The sequence below is a fragment of the Terrapene carolina genome, unplaced genomic scaffold, assembly GCF_002925995.2.
Source record: "Terrapene carolina triunguis isolate 2854851 unplaced genomic scaffold, T_m_triunguis-2.0 Scaffold182, whole genome shotgun sequence".
Classification (NCBI taxonomy): Eukaryota; Metazoa; Chordata; order Testudines; family Emydidae; genus Terrapene; species Terrapene triunguis.
Window position 1 is genome coordinate 2,240,582 of NW_020664533.1, and position 17,712 is coordinate 2,258,293.

The 17,712-nt window shown below is 39.8% G+C and overlaps 1 protein-coding gene across 1 annotated transcript in view; it reads right to left on the reverse strand.

Moving 5' to 3' along the window:
* The window catches only part of LOC113407043 (transcriptional activator GLI3), a 248,807-nt gene that overhangs the window by 30,239 nt on the left and 200,856 nt on the right, over positions 1 to 17,712 (reverse strand). Inside the window, exons 8-10 of the mRNA XM_026654133.1 lie at positions 13,616 to 13,832; positions 11,950 to 12,066; positions 10,285 to 10,425 (exon numbers count right to left, since the gene is read on the reverse strand). Of these exons, the coding sequence (XP_026509918.1) occupies positions 10,285 to 10,425; positions 11,950 to 12,066; positions 13,616 to 13,832 (475 nt within the window). The remainder of the gene's footprint in view (positions 1 to 10,284; positions 10,426 to 11,949; positions 12,067 to 13,615; positions 13,833 to 17,712) is intronic.

Consider the following 17,712-nt stretch of genomic DNA (forward strand, 5'->3'; position numbering starts at 1 on the left):
GTGGGAGGCAAAGCACAGCAGAAACACTGCATTTCCTCTGATGGATGTGGGGTGCCAGACAGTGGAGAACTTGCACTAGGTGGATACTACACTATTTTATGGCAGAGCCAAGCTCTACAGCAACTTTTTGCACAGGAGTGAATTTCAACCAGGATAAATCTGCTGGCCCAGGTCCCCTATGGTGGGGATGACAGCAAGTTGGGCCTACTGTGCCCTTCCCAACACTCTGGACTAGCGGATACAATCAGTTATGCACCAGCTATGATACATGGGTGCTGAATAGTCCATTGCTCTGCCCCATGCCTTTTCAGCACATTTGTCTAAGCACTGTTTATTCAGGCAAGATATTCAGGATTTGGTCCTCAACCGCTATTTCACACATGGAATAAACGTTGGAAATCGCCTGACTAGTATAACTAAAACAAGAAAGAAGTTGCCAGTGTGACTGCACAGCTACCCAAACCAACCACTGGACATGCAAAATAATATTCATTTCAACAAGACTCCCCTATACGTTTTTGCACTCAAAAAGCACAACCAATCCCCTTGTTCATTATCATACCTGGTCCTTCCCATCTGTGTGCCCACTTGTGCTAGTTAAACTGTGTTTTGCAGCTCATGTTTCCTTTCAGTTTAACTGGCTCCAGCAACGCAAACGAAAAGCAGTAGTAGGTTAACAACAAGTTTTACTGATGCTGAAAGAGAAATGCTAATTATAGAGCAATTAAAATTGAAATGATTACATGTCTCTCTCTAAATCCCCTTTTAATTCCTCACAGATTAGGGTGGTTTGTTTATTTGTAACCCTCTTTCTATTTAAAAAATAAAAGCAACCAGAACAACTCAACCTTTTTTCCCCTCGCTGGTTCACTGAAGGCCATACTCCACATAGGGATAATTCAGGGCTACCAGCTTATACACACTATGTAATAGACCACTTAGGGAACCTGAATCAAAGTCCACTGGCATCAGTGGTGAGTATTTCCACTGAGCTTTGGATCAGGCCTCCTGTGAGTAAGAAAGTGTAGCTAATATAGCAGTGCTTACTCTAATCACAGCCCTGGGCTGCAAAAGGCAGGAATGTCTAATACATGGGCTGCCTGCAGACATTTTGAAGATGGACAGGGGATGTGCCAGGCCCTCACGGCTATTGACTTTGCATGCTGCACGTGGAAAACAGCTGTGTAGCAGCCATTAAGTGAGTCTGGAGTTACTTAGCCTTGAAACCAAGAGCACTTACACAGTTACTTTTGATAGGGGTTAGAGGTCCGGGATGTAATTTACTAGTATATTTTTCAACAAAACATTCTATACTATATGCCTAAACAGAGAACGTGTGTCAGAGAGAGAGAGAGAGCACAACTGCGTTGGGCAGAGATGTGCCTTTTTACGCTCTAGAAAGCATGTTGGTGCTCTAAAACAACAACTCCACACAAATACACTCTAGCTGGGCAGTTGGCAGCCTGTGCCATATGAACCTGTGAAAGAAGGGGGGTATAATTTCCCCATAATCATTAAAAAAAAAAAAAAAAAGGTGGGGGGGGGGGGGGGGAGGAATTCAAAATCTAAGAACTAAAAATTCACCGAAGACCCTCTATGCATGTGCCTCCCCTTACTATCATCCAAGATCTGGAGACAGCTACAAAACACACAGAGGAGGTGTTGAAAAACCTTTCCATTGCTCTCTCTTACCTCTAAAAAGCTCCCCATCCCCCCAACCCCATCATCAAGTTCAGGATCTGGATTCGACTCAGGTCACCCTACTGTGAAAAAGATTTCCCTTATATTAATTGTCCACATTTTGAAAATGAGCAAAGTCCAGACCCAACAAGGGAAAAATAACATTGCTAGTTATAGATAAAACGCTCCACCTAGAAAATAACAATTAAAATAATGGTCAAATCTATTCTTCAGTCATTTCAACTGAAAGGAAATGTACCTGAGCTATTCAGGGCAAGGGCTGTCATGTATTTACACTGCCAAGCACAATGAGTTTCTGACCTTGTGGAGGCCGCTAGGTGATACTGAAATATAACTGAATAAAATAATAGCAAAGCACACTGAAAACAGTCCTTTCAAATAAAAAATACATTAAATACACGTGTCATTAGGCTCCTTTAGATCGTTTAGCCCCTCAATTCCTGGGGCCATGCCTTTACATACAGTACCACACGCACTGTCAGCGCTGAAGAAAAGAAAGAAAGAATACATTTGAGAAGGGCTGTATTTGTAACTGCCTATTTAAAATAAGATGCTAATGCACAGCTAAATTGTTGTCAGTGGAACCCTGCCGTCCTGGTCCACGCAGCTCTGTTTGTTCTGTTGGCCAAAAGATTTTCAAGGAGCTTTTCTTGAATGTGCACGCAGGTGCGTCTCACATGCTCAGTCACAGCCTGACCCTGCAATGTCTTACTCATGCGAATAGTTCTTATTCATGTCAGTAACCTGCCCCTAGTCACAGCATGGGGAGTGGAGTCCCTTCCATGCCCTGGAACACTGTAGGTAGCTAAGGGAAGCTTTGTCCAATCCCTGCCCACCACAGCCATTCCGAAAGGGAACAGAAGCAGCACCAGGAGGCAGTGCAGAAGCAGAATAGCCAAGATTTTTAAAAGTGATTAGTGATTTCCAGTGCCTCCATTTTTGGGTTCCCAACTTGAGTCACTCTAAAGGGGCCTGATACTCAGTGGATGAGTGCTTAGCAGTGTCTGAAAAATCAGGCTTAATTTAAGATGTCGCAGATCAGGTATCCAGAGATTGCGGCACCCAAAATCACTAGTTACTTCTGAAAAGCTTGGCCTATATGTCCTGGTGGGTAGCCCTGATCTGGGGGCATGGGCTGGCTTTGGGAGCTGAACCCCCTGCTTCTTTTGTGAGAGCGAGGTGCAACCCTCTGCCTCAAAGGAAGAATCTGGAGGAAAGTCAATGAAGGAAATGCCACATGTTGGTTCTTCTGAAAGGCTCCAATACCTGGCAAGTCCTATTGGGCACAGGCCATTTTGCATATCGTAGATTGGCCTTTGTAAATATTAAGGGCCAGATTGTGGCTGACCCTTGTGTATATGCCAAGAGGTGTGCATAAAGTACAAGCAGCCTTCCCACTGCCTGCACACAAGTGCTAGTTACAATAGCAGGCTTGCATTCAGTGAAGTGCAAGGGCAATGGTATCTGTTCACCCTTGGGGGAGCAAATCCGGCAGCCTAGCCCTGCAAATGCACAGGAAGAATTCAAAAAACTAAAATGCAAAATGTATGCTGTCAGTCTGAGTTTAGGGCTTCTTGATCTCGTATAATCAAACACAACCATAAGAGGATTTTACTGCTGTGCGATTAAGGGGAAAACACTAACCAAAATAGGTCTATAGTTCTTCAAGTATAACTATTTGTGTTTTCAAATAAAAGAATAATTATCATCAAGGCTACACAGCAAGCGGGGGAGGGATGAGAAACAGTGTTGCATTTTTCTGATTGCCATTGTGTTAATATTTAAACAATAACTTCAGTCGTTTCCTTTAAGGATAATTTTCTTCAACAATTTTTTATCTTTAATGTCTAACCCCTTTGCAATATTTTGTTCTTTCTAGTCTCACTGATTTCTAGAGGGTGGGGTGGGAGGAAGACAAACTGCAACAAAAAGCAGATTTAAAAAAATATACAGTATCTTATTAGCTTCTGGGCGTTGGAGAACATTTATCAAATATTTAAAACAAACTTGAGCTCAGCTAAGCCCAATTATAATATCTCGCTGGGCAGAGAAATTAATTAAACAGCTGCATGATAAAGACCCCAGCAGCAAACTGAAGTGCTAAAATAAATAAGGTTTTTTTTGAAGGATGTACAGAAGAAAGTATGTAACACACATGTTCAAACAGTAATGGAAGTAAGCAAGCTTTTCAGGAGTGCAATGTACCTGGCAGGCGAACATAGCCCAGGCCCTAATACTGCTCTCCAACTTTGTGATTTGCTAATGTGAAACACATGCATCCCTTTTGCACCAAGTTCAAATAGCCCTGGAATTCCAGCAGTGTAGCTCAGCGACTGAACCAGAACAAGGGCAGAACTTGTCAGGATTTAAGAGCTTTCAGCAAAACCCTTCAATTGCAGCCGGCACCCTATTCCATAGAAGGATATCAATTATAGATAGTGACTTGCTTTAGCAGGGCAGTCGGTACTGTCAGACACGAGATAGACAACCATGAAGAATCATGAATCTTTCTATTAACTGTTGGGGGGAGGGGGAAAGGATGGACAGGTGCTATAAATAAAGCACAGCATCTGAATGGTTTAACACCTTGCCTCTTGGTGTATGTATCATGAAAATTTAACCATGCTGAGTTCTAAGTGGCACACACCACTTGAAAATATGAACCACCACTGAAATTGTTACAGTGTCAAATCCTCTGGGGTGGGTCCACAACACCTCTTTTGTGTATATTTTTATTTATTTATTCATAGCAAGTAAAGTTCTATTTATAAATTCAATAAGAAAACACCATCTCTTGGAACCCGCTCCTGCTTTTGTTGAGTACCCACAATTCATACTAATGACAGTGGAAATTAGGATACACAAGCAGTGCAGGAAAAATAGTATCAAATAGTGATTAGTATGCCTAAGATTTGGACTTAATTGTGCTGTAATATATATGCTGTGTGTACATATACACACAGACATAGTCTGTGTGTATGTTATATAATCTATATTGTAGCAGAGCACCAGCTCTACTATAGTTAAAGTTGAGAAGTTTCCTGTTAAAATCTCTATAGAATAGTACGTGCGCCTATGTGCACATGCACACACACATGACTTGATTCTCCTATTGTTTCACCAGCGTAAATCAAGAGTAAATTCACTGAAGTCAATAGAGCTACTTCAGTGAAAGAGTAGAATCAGAAGATATACACAGATAAATACAAATACATATGTACCTCTCCCACAAGTAGTGATGATATCTATGTGATAAATTGCATTTAGCCTGCCCTTCACACAACTTCACCTGCACTCTGCCCACTAATCCCTCTGCACTGGAATTCATTTGAACATAGCAAACCCCTCAGCAGTTTAAAACAAAACAACCTGCTAGAGCAAGAACGCTGTCTTTTCCTTAAATATGGAGTTTCCTCGAAAACTACAGTGGTCTGATGCAGAGTGGCCAATATTCAGTCCTGCCCCAGTGGCAGGTTTACAGTTCCTATTTAAAAATGTTAAAGCTCTCTGCTTTCTGTAAAATACGTGAAATTTATGGAGCACATGGTAGAATGGTATGACACAGAGGTTTTATTTATACTTGTTTGTGAAGACCTGCATAACTCACTCATGTATGAGTCACACAGCCATTGCAAACTCATGCCAATAAAAGGACGTTCTTGTACGGGTCTGAACAGCGTCTAGCACAATGGAATCCCAATCCTGATTGGGCCTCCAGCTGCTGTCCCCACATAAATATTAAATTAGAATTAATATACTCACAGTAGACAACCACGTATTCTATCTTACCCTAATTTGCATGGGCACACACACTGCACACTAGGTCAGAACCTCAGAGGGGGAACATCTGCATTTGACCAACAGCATTTAATAAAAGCAATATAAAATTAAAGACGTAGGAGGAGAGTTTCAAAGGTCCAAATTAGGGCTGTCAAGCGATTAAAAAAATTAATTGCGATTAATCGTGCTGTTAAACAGCAATAGAATACCATTTATTTAAAAAAAAACAAAAAAAAAAAACGAGGAGTCTTTGTGGCACTTTAGAGCCTATCAAATTTATTTGGGCATAAGCTTTTGTGGGCTAAACCCCCCTTCATCAGATGCATGGAGTGGAACATACTGTAAGGAGGTATAAACACACAGCATATGAAAAGATGGGAGTTGCCTTACCAGGTCGGGAGTCCACTCCATGCATCTGATGAAGTGGGTTTTAGCCCATGAAAGCTTATGCCCAAATAAATTTGTTAGGCTCTAAAGTGCCACAAGCAGGAGCGGCGCCAGGGTTTTTGGCGCCCTAGGCAGGGGTCCTTCCACGCTCCTGGTCTTCGGGGCACTTTGGCGGCGGGTCCCAGACAAGTGAAGGACCCGCTGCAGAATTGCCGCTGAAGACCCGGAGCGCGGAAGGACCCCCCGCCGCCGATTTGCCGCCAAGGGCGGCAAAATGCCGCCCCCCCCAAATCCTAGTGCCCTAGCGACCACCTAGGTTACCTAAATGGAAGCGCCGGCCCTGGCCACAAGGACTCCTCGTTGTTTTTGCTGATACAGACTAACAGGGCTACCACTCTGAAACCTGTCATTTATTTTAAATATTTTTGGATGTTTACTACATTTTCAAATATATTAAATTCAATTACAACACAGAATACAAAGTGTACAGTGCTCACTTTATATTTATTTTTGATTTCAAATATTTGCACTGTAAAAAACAAAAAAAATATTTTTCAATTCACCTCATACAAGTATGGTAGTGCAATTTCTTTATCATGAAAGTTGAACTGACAGATGTAGAATTATGTACAAAAAAACCTGCGTTCAAAAATAAAACAATGTAAAACTTTAGAACCTACAAGTCCACTCAGTCCTACTTCTTGATCAGCCAATCACTCAGACAAACAAGGTTGGTTACAATTTGCAGGAGATAATCCTGCCTGCTTCTGTTTATAATGTCACCTGAAAGTGAGAACAGGCATTCTCATGGCACTATTGTAGCTGGTGTTGAAAGATATTTATGTGCCAGATGTGCTAAAGATTCATATGTCCCTTCATGCTTCAACCACCATTCCAGAGGACATGCTTCCATGATGATGACAGGTTCTGCTCAATAACGATCCAAAGCAGAGCGGACCGACGCACGTTCATTTTCATCATCTGAGTCAGATGCCACCAGCAGAACGTTGATTTTCTTTTTTGGTGGTTCGGGTTCTGTAGTTTTCGCATCAGAATGTTGCTCTTCTAAGACTTCTGAAAGCATGCTCCGCACCTCATCCCTCTCAGATTTTGGAAGGCACTTCAGATTCTTAAACCTTGGGTCGAGTGCTGTAGCTATTTTTAGAAATCTCACATCAGTACCTTCTTTGCGTTTTGTCAAATCTGCTGTGAAAGTGTTCTTAAAACAAACATGTGCTGGGTCATCATCCGAGACTGCTATAACATGAAATATATGCAGAATGCGGGTAAAAACAGAGGAGGAGACATACAATTCTCCCCCCCAAGGAGTACAGTCACAAATTTAATTAACACATTATTTTTTTAACGAGCATTGTCAGCATGGAAACATGTCTTCTGGAATGGTGGCCAAAGCATGAAGGGGCATACGAATGTTTAGCATATCTGGCATGTAAATACCTTGCAATGCCAGCTACAAAAGTGCCATGCAAGCGACTGTTCTCACTTTCAGGTGACATTGTAAATAAGAAGCAGGCAGCACTCTCTCTCGTCAATGTAAACAAACTTGTTTGTCTTAGCGATTGGCAGAATAAGAAGTAGGACTGAGTGGACTTGTAGGCTCTAAAGTTTTACACTGTTTTGTTTTTGAGTGGAGTTATGTAACCAACAAAAATCTGCATTTGTAAGTTACACTTTCACGATAAAGAGATTGCACTTCAGTACTTGTATGAGATGAATTGAAAAATACTATTTCTTTTGTTTATCATTTTTACAGTTCATATATTTGTAATCAAAAATAATAATATAAAGTGAGCACTGTACACTGTGTATTCTGTGTTGTAATTGAAATCAATATTGAAAATGTAGAAAAACATCCAAAAATATTTAATACATTTCAATTGGTATTCTATTGTTAAAAATGTGATTAACCACGATTAATTTTTTTGAGTTAATCGTGTGAGTTAACGGCAATTACTTGACAGCCCTAGTCCAAATGCTAATTAGGTACCTAACGCCTTCAGTGGGAATTAAGCACATAAATGCAATTTGCACCTTTGAAAATCTCCTCCGGTCATTAATATTATATTGTTTTTATTAAACGCGGTTGGCCAAATTCCCAGTTGTAAGTATCGATTATATCCATTAAAGAAGTGCTTAGAACCCGCAGAGATCTAGGTCCCATTGTGCTACGTGCTGTCTGTACACATAGTAGGAGACAGTCTCTATTCCAAAGAGCTCACAATCTAAGAGAGACAAAAAGTGGGACACAGAGGCTCAGGGAGGTGAAGGGCCAGATTTTCTAAGATATTAGGCGCCTAAAAACCTTTGAAAATCTGATAGCAGATCAATACCAGAGTTGGGAATAGGCTCCCAGGTCAGTGCTCTATCCACTGGATCATGCTGACTCTGGTAGTTTGATTTGTACTGCTTTGAAGTGGCAGTTATAATTATTATTTACTATTATGGCTCTTATTATTTCATTTGTGTCGAGAGGCCCCAATCAGAATTGCATGTCCAGACACATATGAAGACACAGTCCCTGCCACAGAGAATTTTTTTCTTTGTAATGCTGTGAGGTCCCATATCAAATACTGGCATCGCTTTCAAATATAAGAGACATTCTATTTCCATGTAATTCTTGCTGCTGGCTCTTACCAGTGTAATGGGGTCCTTCTACAAATCAGATCAGTAACAATATCCACTTTTAAAATCTCACATTGCAGTGCCATTTAAAACTATAATATGTTAGCTATATGACATGCACAGCAGAGTTCAATTAGATTGTATGTCTACAATTTAAAAATTTTAACTTTCCTCTTTTTTCACTACCAAAGGCATTTTTAATCTGCCTTTCTCTTTTAGTTCTAACATTTTGGTGGAAATGATTCATCATCAACATTGGATCATTTCTAAATATTCAGAAATGTTTCCCAGGCATCCTAATACTCCAATCTTGCAATCATCAGCATATATGTAGTTTGCTGTGGCCATATAGAAACGTATTGAACTCAAGAGGGTGTTTTAGTAGCTGCAACAGTCTGTCTGCACGCAATCAATTGCAGGATTGGGGCCTAATTTTCTAAATTCAAAGTCTTTGTGTCTTCTGTTGAAACAGTCACTCTTCATTAAAACAAATATTAACCTCTGCTCAAGAATAATTCACATGGTCTCAAAAAAAAAAAAAATCCCACTACACTTGTGTAAAAATGTGGAAATATAATGTCACTGGAATAAATTTTCTTTTGAACTACTTGTCAATATTCTAATCTGTGATTCAGCAATAATTTCTGCATCACGAATTTGTTACTATTAAATATGTTTTGACGGAAAATTGCTAACGCAGCCTTAGTCATATTGGGCAATATCTTCAGCCAGTGTAGATGGGCATAGCTCCATTGACATCAATCTATCGATTTGCACCAGTCTGGCCTATGGTGCTCTAGAATGTATTAAAAAAACCCTGGAAAAATGTACATTTATCAACAGGCTTATTTTAATACTATAGGCCCGATAAAAGAATGAATTATGCATAATATACAGCACTGTATATGGTGCTTTTTCACGAAACAGCAAGGTTTTGATGCTCTGTTCTCTTTATCTGGTAATGTTGGTCTGCATCTCTATCCCCAGTCAGGGCACAGGAGGTTATTTTTTAAAAGTTCATAATTAAAATAGTTCTACTATTTGGCTATTTGATTATTTCACAGAGGTACAGTCAATAGAGTTGCCATGGGCTAGAAATAGGGGAAGAGCATGTTTGCTAAGAGAGATTCTTAAGTTTGATGGTACAATTTTTAGCCAAGTGTGCTACACAGTTGTAAACAATGCAAAGAACATTTTGTTGATGGGGTGTGTGCGTGTGTGACTAACCTTTGAACTGGAATGAATAAGGCTACAAGATTTACCTTAATTCAAGGGACTGCAGTAACCCAGTTTATACATATCCAGCCTAGTAATCCACCTCAGTGCACATACAACAGTAAATTGATACATAAAATAAACTGTAAATCCTTAGGGGGAGGGAAGAATTTCCCCTTCTCCTCTTTCTATTGTAATAATCCCTTTAGGAAAAAAAATCAAACTTGGGTAAAGGTTAATAATAATTCATGTCCAGCTTACTATTACTCAATAACTATCAAAGTCTCTAACTCAAAATAGTGTTTGCTGGCTTACAGGATCAGAGCCATTACACTCTCTATTGAAGACTTTATTGAATTTTACACTAAGCTTTAGCTGACTGAACAGGTCAAGCACTCTGGCTCACAGTTTTCTTTATTCTCAGAAACTCATAAACCCTTCTCCAGTTTGCAACGCTGTTAGCTAAGAAACTTGACTCAGCACAGGGTCAGAGAACCTGACCCCCATGAAAAAGGTCACATAGTTTTAAAACCCAGTTCCTGAATACCATTAACTTACATGCACTAGCTGTTCCTGCGTGTCAAACTCTCGTGAACAGCCTTCCCAATGGCAGTTCGTCTCATAGACCACTTCGGGCTCCTGCTTGCTTTCATCTTTGTCCCCTTCCTCCTTTACAAGGGTCATTCCTTCTGGCTGTTCCTGGGGAAAAAAATAACAAAAAACAATCCAGGTGTGAAGAGAGGCAAGAAGAAACTCTGATAAAGAGGGGGAAGAAAGATGAATTACTTCAACATTAAAGGAAAGGTACAGTAAGAAAAGCCCAATTTAGATTCATTTACTCTTGATTCAGCTCATTACCCACATTCAGATAAAACACAAAAGCCCCGAGTGGGCCTTGTAAACCAGACAGTGGAGATGGGCTATTTCTCTAAGAGCTGGCTCCCTTTTTTAACAATATATTTTCCAGAAGTATCCAGTGCAGATCATTTCTGCAGGAACCTCCTCACATGGTGCCTTGTTAAACAAACTGATAGACGAGGAAAAGAGAAAAGGCAGATCATGTCCCAAATTATTCAAACCTGCTGGCGTTCGATCTCAATGAGAGGTGGAAGAGGGTGAGGGGAAGGGTCAAAACTTCTTAAAAAAAATAACTGGGAGTCACAATGAAATAAATTAAAATAAAATCATAAAGGGCCTGCTTCTAATACTTGGATTAATTATATGGGTCGTCCCAATTGTTTCAATGGGATTATTACTGAGTGAGATATTATTCAGTATGAGTAAGGGGATCAGAATTGGGATCAAATACTATGGCTGTGCTTGCAAGCAAGATCATCAACAATCTAAAATGTACTTCAATTCTGAATCCCGTAATAGGCTCGGAATGCGAAACTTCTTCCAAAATTAGACTGATAATTTTCAGGATACTTGATGGATTCATTTGTTTTTTTCCCCACAATGTGTGTATGTGTGTGGTTGTTTTTTAATGTATAGCTTCAGTTCCTAGCAGAGCCCCATTCTCCCCAGCTTGCTATTTGCTCAGGCTAAGAGTCAGATGTCAGGAGTCTTTCTAAACATTTGTTTCAGATTATGAAGACATGCTATTTTCCACTTCAAACCCCCATGTAGGATTTAGATGGGCTTTGGTTTTGGTTTTATGGATTCAGTGAAAAGACTGAGGACCTGATTCTGATCTCACCTACCTTAGTGTAAATCAGAAGTAACTCCACTGAAGTCAGTGAGTTATGCTGGTGAAAAAGCATTGCAAATGAGATCAGAATCATATGCTGAAGCCCTGAATCTGCAAAGCACTTAAGCACATGCAAAGTCCAGTTAAAGCCAATGAGATTTAAGCATGTGCGTAACTTTAAGTATGTGCTTAAATACTCTGCTGAAGCAGGGCTTAAGTGCCTCAGGTTCACCTTTTATCACCAAATACACCACAGCAAACAGAGGATTGAAAACTCCTCTAAAGACATACACAGATGCAAGTCTCACCCCACCCCGTCCCCCAGCAAAAAATATAAAACAAACCAGGTCATAATTGTTTACATTTGATTCTGTAATCATCCCTTGGTATTATGGACTGACGCAGTGTGAATCCATGTATGCTAGGCCAAGGGCCACAAAGGGGTGGAAAGCCTTAAAACGTGCTACAGATAAGATGTGCCTTCTGTCTGGCAATGAGATGGAAGTCTGATTAATGAAACCTGCATGCTGTACCTGCATATTTCCTGCACCTGGACTGGGGAGGTCCTCATCTGGTTTTATCTTGGAACGCTTGTTGTGCATTGGATCCCCGGTGCTGCTCACTGCAGATTCACTTGTGGGTTTATTCTGCTGCAGGTGTTGTTCCCCAAAAAGACAAAATTAGACTGTGATAAATACACAGCGCTCCAAACAGAAATATGCAGCATCCGCTAAGCGACTTTATTTGGAGATGCTCCATTGTTAATTATATTGGCTATACCATTATAATATATTCAATTACATAGCATTAACTTGCAGAATAGCTGCATCATTCAAACTTGTAATGGAGCGGGGAAAAAATATAAGTGAATACACTCTGTGTAATTCATTATTATAAACCATTGCTGCTTTTGTCAGGATGGGGAAGGGTAATAAGGAGTCAATATTCCACACAATTAGGACTTCAAAAGGTGATTACCATTTTGAAATGTGAGATCACTGTGCATTAGCTGCAATCAACATGAGAAGAATGAAAGTTTACTAACAAGAAGGGCTTTATATTTTATTTTACATTTGTAGATAGAATCTCAACATTTTTCTGAGAATTATAGTGGTGGAATAAGGAGAAGATCTGAGAGCTAATACAAAACCATAGGCCCAAAAATCTTGGGAGAAACTCCTGGCTCCACTGTAGTCAATAGCAAAACTTCCACTGATATTTGTGGGGCCAGGATTTCACCTCTTGTATCTCAGGCTGTTGTCAGGGCCGGCCTTAGGGAAAATGGCCCCTGGCCCCCACTGCATCCCTCCCATTGCCACAAGCTCCCTTCTGCAGCCTCATATCCTAGGCCTTCCCTGCCCCTTGACCACGGCACCTCCCTGACCACGGTGCCCTGGGAAGTTGCTCATGTTGCCCACCCGTAAGGCTGGCCCTGGCTGTTCTGAATACTAGGACCTGCAAGTGGATCTGCTGGGTGCATCTCTGAACCTGTCTGGAGCCCCATTAAAATCAACGGGGGCGCTGCAAGGATTTGTCCAGGTAGATCCACTTGCAGGATTTAGCTTCAAGTTTTGCAGCACCCAGAACAATAAGGAACCAATCCTAGGCCATGCTAAAAACAAATAATGATTAATAACAATAACAACAGAAACCATAATGAATCCAAAACATCAGCCTGATTCACTACTGCACTACTCCAGTTATGTGTCCGTTCAACTACAATGATGAATCCAGGTCCAGTGAATCAAACTCTGCATTAATCAGCAAAAACCTTAAGTAATCAGTGGAGTTTCTCTGGATTTACACTGTGCAGCAGAGTAGAATGTCCCCCTACATCTGTATAGTCATTATATTTAGCCTGATTTGGGAATGAGCAGTTCCTATCTTTAAAATGCTGTGGCTCCTACATGCTTTCCCTCCTCCCCCATTCCTCACCTGGATTAAGTTGTCTGATTCAGGAGAGACAGTTGGGAATGAGGAGTCACTGAAACATTTATGAGGGACAGAAAGCATTCTACCAATCAGAAATCACAGATATACTCCTCTGATTTATAATAAAGGATTGCAAATGCCACTGCCACAAGAAAGTTGTTATCCAAGGTTCTCAGTGACTGTAGTGATTAATTGCTAACATGACAATGTGATTTGTTTTATTTTTTACATTAACACGGTTCAAAGGTTTCTTTTGTTTGCTCTCACCTGCGTGGACTCGGAAGGACCAGAGCTGACCTGGACAGGGTTCAGGACACTAGGGATGCCTGGGATAGGTCTCTGGGTAGGAAAAGTTGGGGCAGGATGGATGAGTGGAGGGCTGTGTCCAAAGGCCGAACCTAGGGTTTGTTGACGACTTATAATTTGCTGATGCATTTGCTGGAGGGATACCGGTGTGGGAGGGTAAGTGAAACTCAGAGCAGGACTGAAACAAAAAAAGAGATGAGGACCATTGTTGTGTTGAGTTGTACAGGTAGTTTACATTTCCAGCTATTAAAGTAGCATAGGCAAAAAGCTATCCCTTTCCCTCTCTTTCTGTTCTTCCTCCCACACCCCCAACAAATTACAAACATTGCTACTAAATCCAAAACTGGGTTAAATTGATTACTGAGAGCAAAAACAATATTATAGCAAAAGATAATGTTTCTACCTTTCCATTAAAAAGACTCTCATTTACCAACAATACACAGAAAGTGCCTGAAATAAAATTCAGGAAATCTGAAATAAGAGGCAAGCAGTTCAATAACAGCTATTTATTACAATAACAAACTTTATATAAAGAAAAAGAATGGGCGATTACATGTTTTCTAGTACTTTTATTGATAAGTGGTGCTGTATGTTCTCGTGTATGAAGCAATTCCTTTAGTCTTGGCTCATGCTATGCTCGTTCATATGTCTCCAGATCTTATTACAAGAGGAGAGAAAATCAATTGGTTAAATGTGTTTTGAACAACATGCTTGTCATATCACTCATTTGTTTGTAAAGATGGAAAGCTCAGTTCATCCAGAATGTCACCTAAAGAATTTCCATCAGTGCCGTTTGGTTACAGAAACTGATGGATTAACCTTTCCCCTCTGAAATTGGTGATCAATGTGTTTCAATGTAGAAATATTCCAATGGGAAAGCACGTCTCCCTCTTCTAGTTAAACAACACTAAATGTCTATTAAAGCCCATTATGCATGCTAATACCTGTCATCACTTCATTACCCCGCTGTATTTCCCAGACTACAGTGAGTTCTGAGGAAATTACACTGCAGTCTAAAGACCTCTCTACTAGTAGGTAGTGCCAAATCATTTTTTGGTGCCATGATTTAGAAATGAATTGTTTGGAGCTAAATCCTCTGACAAGGCCATGGGATATTCTTGCAAGCATTTGCCAATAGTTTACAATCACAAAGGCCAAACAAAACAAAACAAAACACGACAAAAAAGCGTATTCACAAAAAATGTCTTTTAATTTTTTTTCTTTCTCTTAAAAAGAATCAATTAAAAGAGCCTGGCAAATTAAAAACATTTGGGCACGTGCGTGTGTAAAAAAAAATAACTTGCAAGAATCAAGGTTTCTTGTAATGTCAAAGGTGGATTTAATGCAAATTTAAAGTCTGGAGTCTTAATTACTGTTACTGTTAAGCACATTAACTGAAAACATTGAGATAAAAATAATTCAAATCATTTCAACCATTTTCAGTAATAATTCTACAGATGGTCTGTGTTCATTAATCTGACTATACATTTTGTCTGTTTGACTACAATCCATAAAGAGACGGCTTCAATGTGATTACATTACTATTATTCCTGGAGAGAACTCTGCATTACAATAGTTTGCCCATTTAGGACAGAATATCATTAAGAATACCCTGGGAGAATTTTACCAGTCTTTGAGGAACTCTCTTTTCATTTTGCATTGTATTCTTTTAATAAAGGGAGGCAGGAACGTAGTGAAAACAGTAATTGTTCACAGCAAGAGTTAGGGAGAAATCAGTAATAATATTCAGTTATTGCAGCCCTATAGTCCCTGCCAGTGGTCCTGTAAGCAACCATGAATGATTACAGCACGACTTAGCTAAGGTAGCCACTATGGATGATTGATAGGACATTAATCAAAAGATGCATATCAGGCTCAGAATTTGTTCACAAGCTTTCTTCTAATAGCTGATTTCATGTTCACTGAGCTCTATGCCAGTTTGTTCAATTTATTCTTCAGTGTACAAGCCATTCATCAAAGAACATGATGATTTAACACCCCTTTTCCCTTTTAGTGAACACACATTACTAAGTGTAACTACACTGTTCTGTTCATTAAAAATAACATACAATTACAATGTCACACACCAGTCTGAAACAGCAGTTGTGTATCCCTACTATGCATTTATGTTTCTATAGATACTACAGATTAATCAGGTGGAGGTCCAAAGTCACACCTAGCCCAAAAACTAGGTGGTACAGTACCAAGGATGCTACCCAGTTCTTCTGGGTCAACAAATGCAATACTCAAATAATTTGAATTAAGTGCTTAGTATTTTATTGCTTGTGTGTTCTGGGAATAAATAATAATATTTACTTAATATGTACGGACACAAATGGCTTGATCCTCTTCTCACCTGCACCAGTTTAAATAAAAATTAACTTCAATGGGAGCTGCAGGTGCTCAGCACACTTGGAAATCCAGCCACTTAGGTGTTTAAATATAAATTTAGGAACCTAACTTTAGGCACCCAGGTTTGAAAACTTCAGTCACTATACGTTAGGTTCTACATGCTAAAAAAAAGTATTCTTAGTTTTAATCCACAAGATATTAATGGCTGAAATCTGTTCTCAAAAACTTATATGTTGCTGCCTTTGACACATGGTCACCTCTGACCTAGAGTGAAATTTCACCCTAAAAGAAATGGTGCATAAAAGATCTCTTACAATCAGTTCTTTTGGAAGAGCTTGCAATCCAAACAGGGATTCCCTTGATGAGGTAGTATGGCTGTTGTGATATCAGTACCTTGAGACACTGTCAGTAGAATGTCAAGGTCGGACCTTTGGATCTGGATCTTTGTGGGATAGTAAAGAAACTGCAAGACCACCACTAGCGAGCTCGACTTGCACTCAGTGCTCCTGAGCAACTTGTTCACTTATACTTATTGGAGCTCAGTGAATAACATTTGTAATATTCTCTACTTAATCCCTCCAAAGAGAGGATCACACACCTAAGTAGGACCTTCTTTTAGCCAACCATTACCAGGTTCCACTCCCCATTTCACATAAATGAAAACAACACAAACATTGTATCTAACTTCCAACTTTAAGATGCCTTTTAAATTAATGGACACTGCTCCAAATCTGGAAAGATTCCCAATGGTTTGTTGCATGCAGTCAGACAGTGCTACTACATTTTATATTGGTGTTCCCCAATATAATAATATTAAAAATAATACCACCTAGCTCTTATATAGCACTTTTCATCAGTGGATCTCATTATGGAAATGGGCGCTTTAAAAAGGAAACAGTAGATGTGTTGTATACTTTTTTCTCCCAAGTACAATTCAAAGATGGCCCTAGCTGACACCCACCAGTAAGATGAATGAAAATGATAAACCCTAGCCTACAGAGATGTTCTCTTTCTTCGCATCTGCTTTGACTAACCCACACAAATTATCAAAGAGAAGGCTTTATTCCTACATCCATGTAACTGTAAAATATCCAGCATGAATAATGCAAATGACTTACAATGGCCACCATGTTGTCCATAAGGCCCCCTGTATTCACCCCACTTTCTTCAAATAGAGGGCATGACTTGTTGACTTAACTCTTTCACGGCAATATACCTAAACTTGGCATTTCAAAGTTGTTTGCCAGATTGCAAGTTGGACAGCCAACTAGCAGAATGGCAGACAAAACAGACTCTTTTCCCATCTTCGTAGCAAGTGGTGTTCATTGGAAGGTAGCAATAGCATAAGAAGCTCTAAAAAAAAAAAACTCAGCAGGGGAGTGAGGCTAGAAAGAGGAAGAATCCTTGTCTCTGTATTTTCTCCCTTTTATTCAGGACCCTACTGCAAGAACTAAGAATAAGATATCATGATTTTCATGTGCTGCCTGACAACACATATTCCACCCAGTGGTAGAAGAACACAAAAGATGGGCCCCAGTGCAGGTTTTTATTGTGGACTTTCTCCCTGAAGTTTGAATTATACACATCAAACATGGCGATTCAACTGTTCAGGACTTCATAACATTTCATTCTCAAAATGTTAAACTGTTTCACATAAGCTACGAGACTATAAAACACTAAGTTTTCTACTCACATATTTGCCCCCC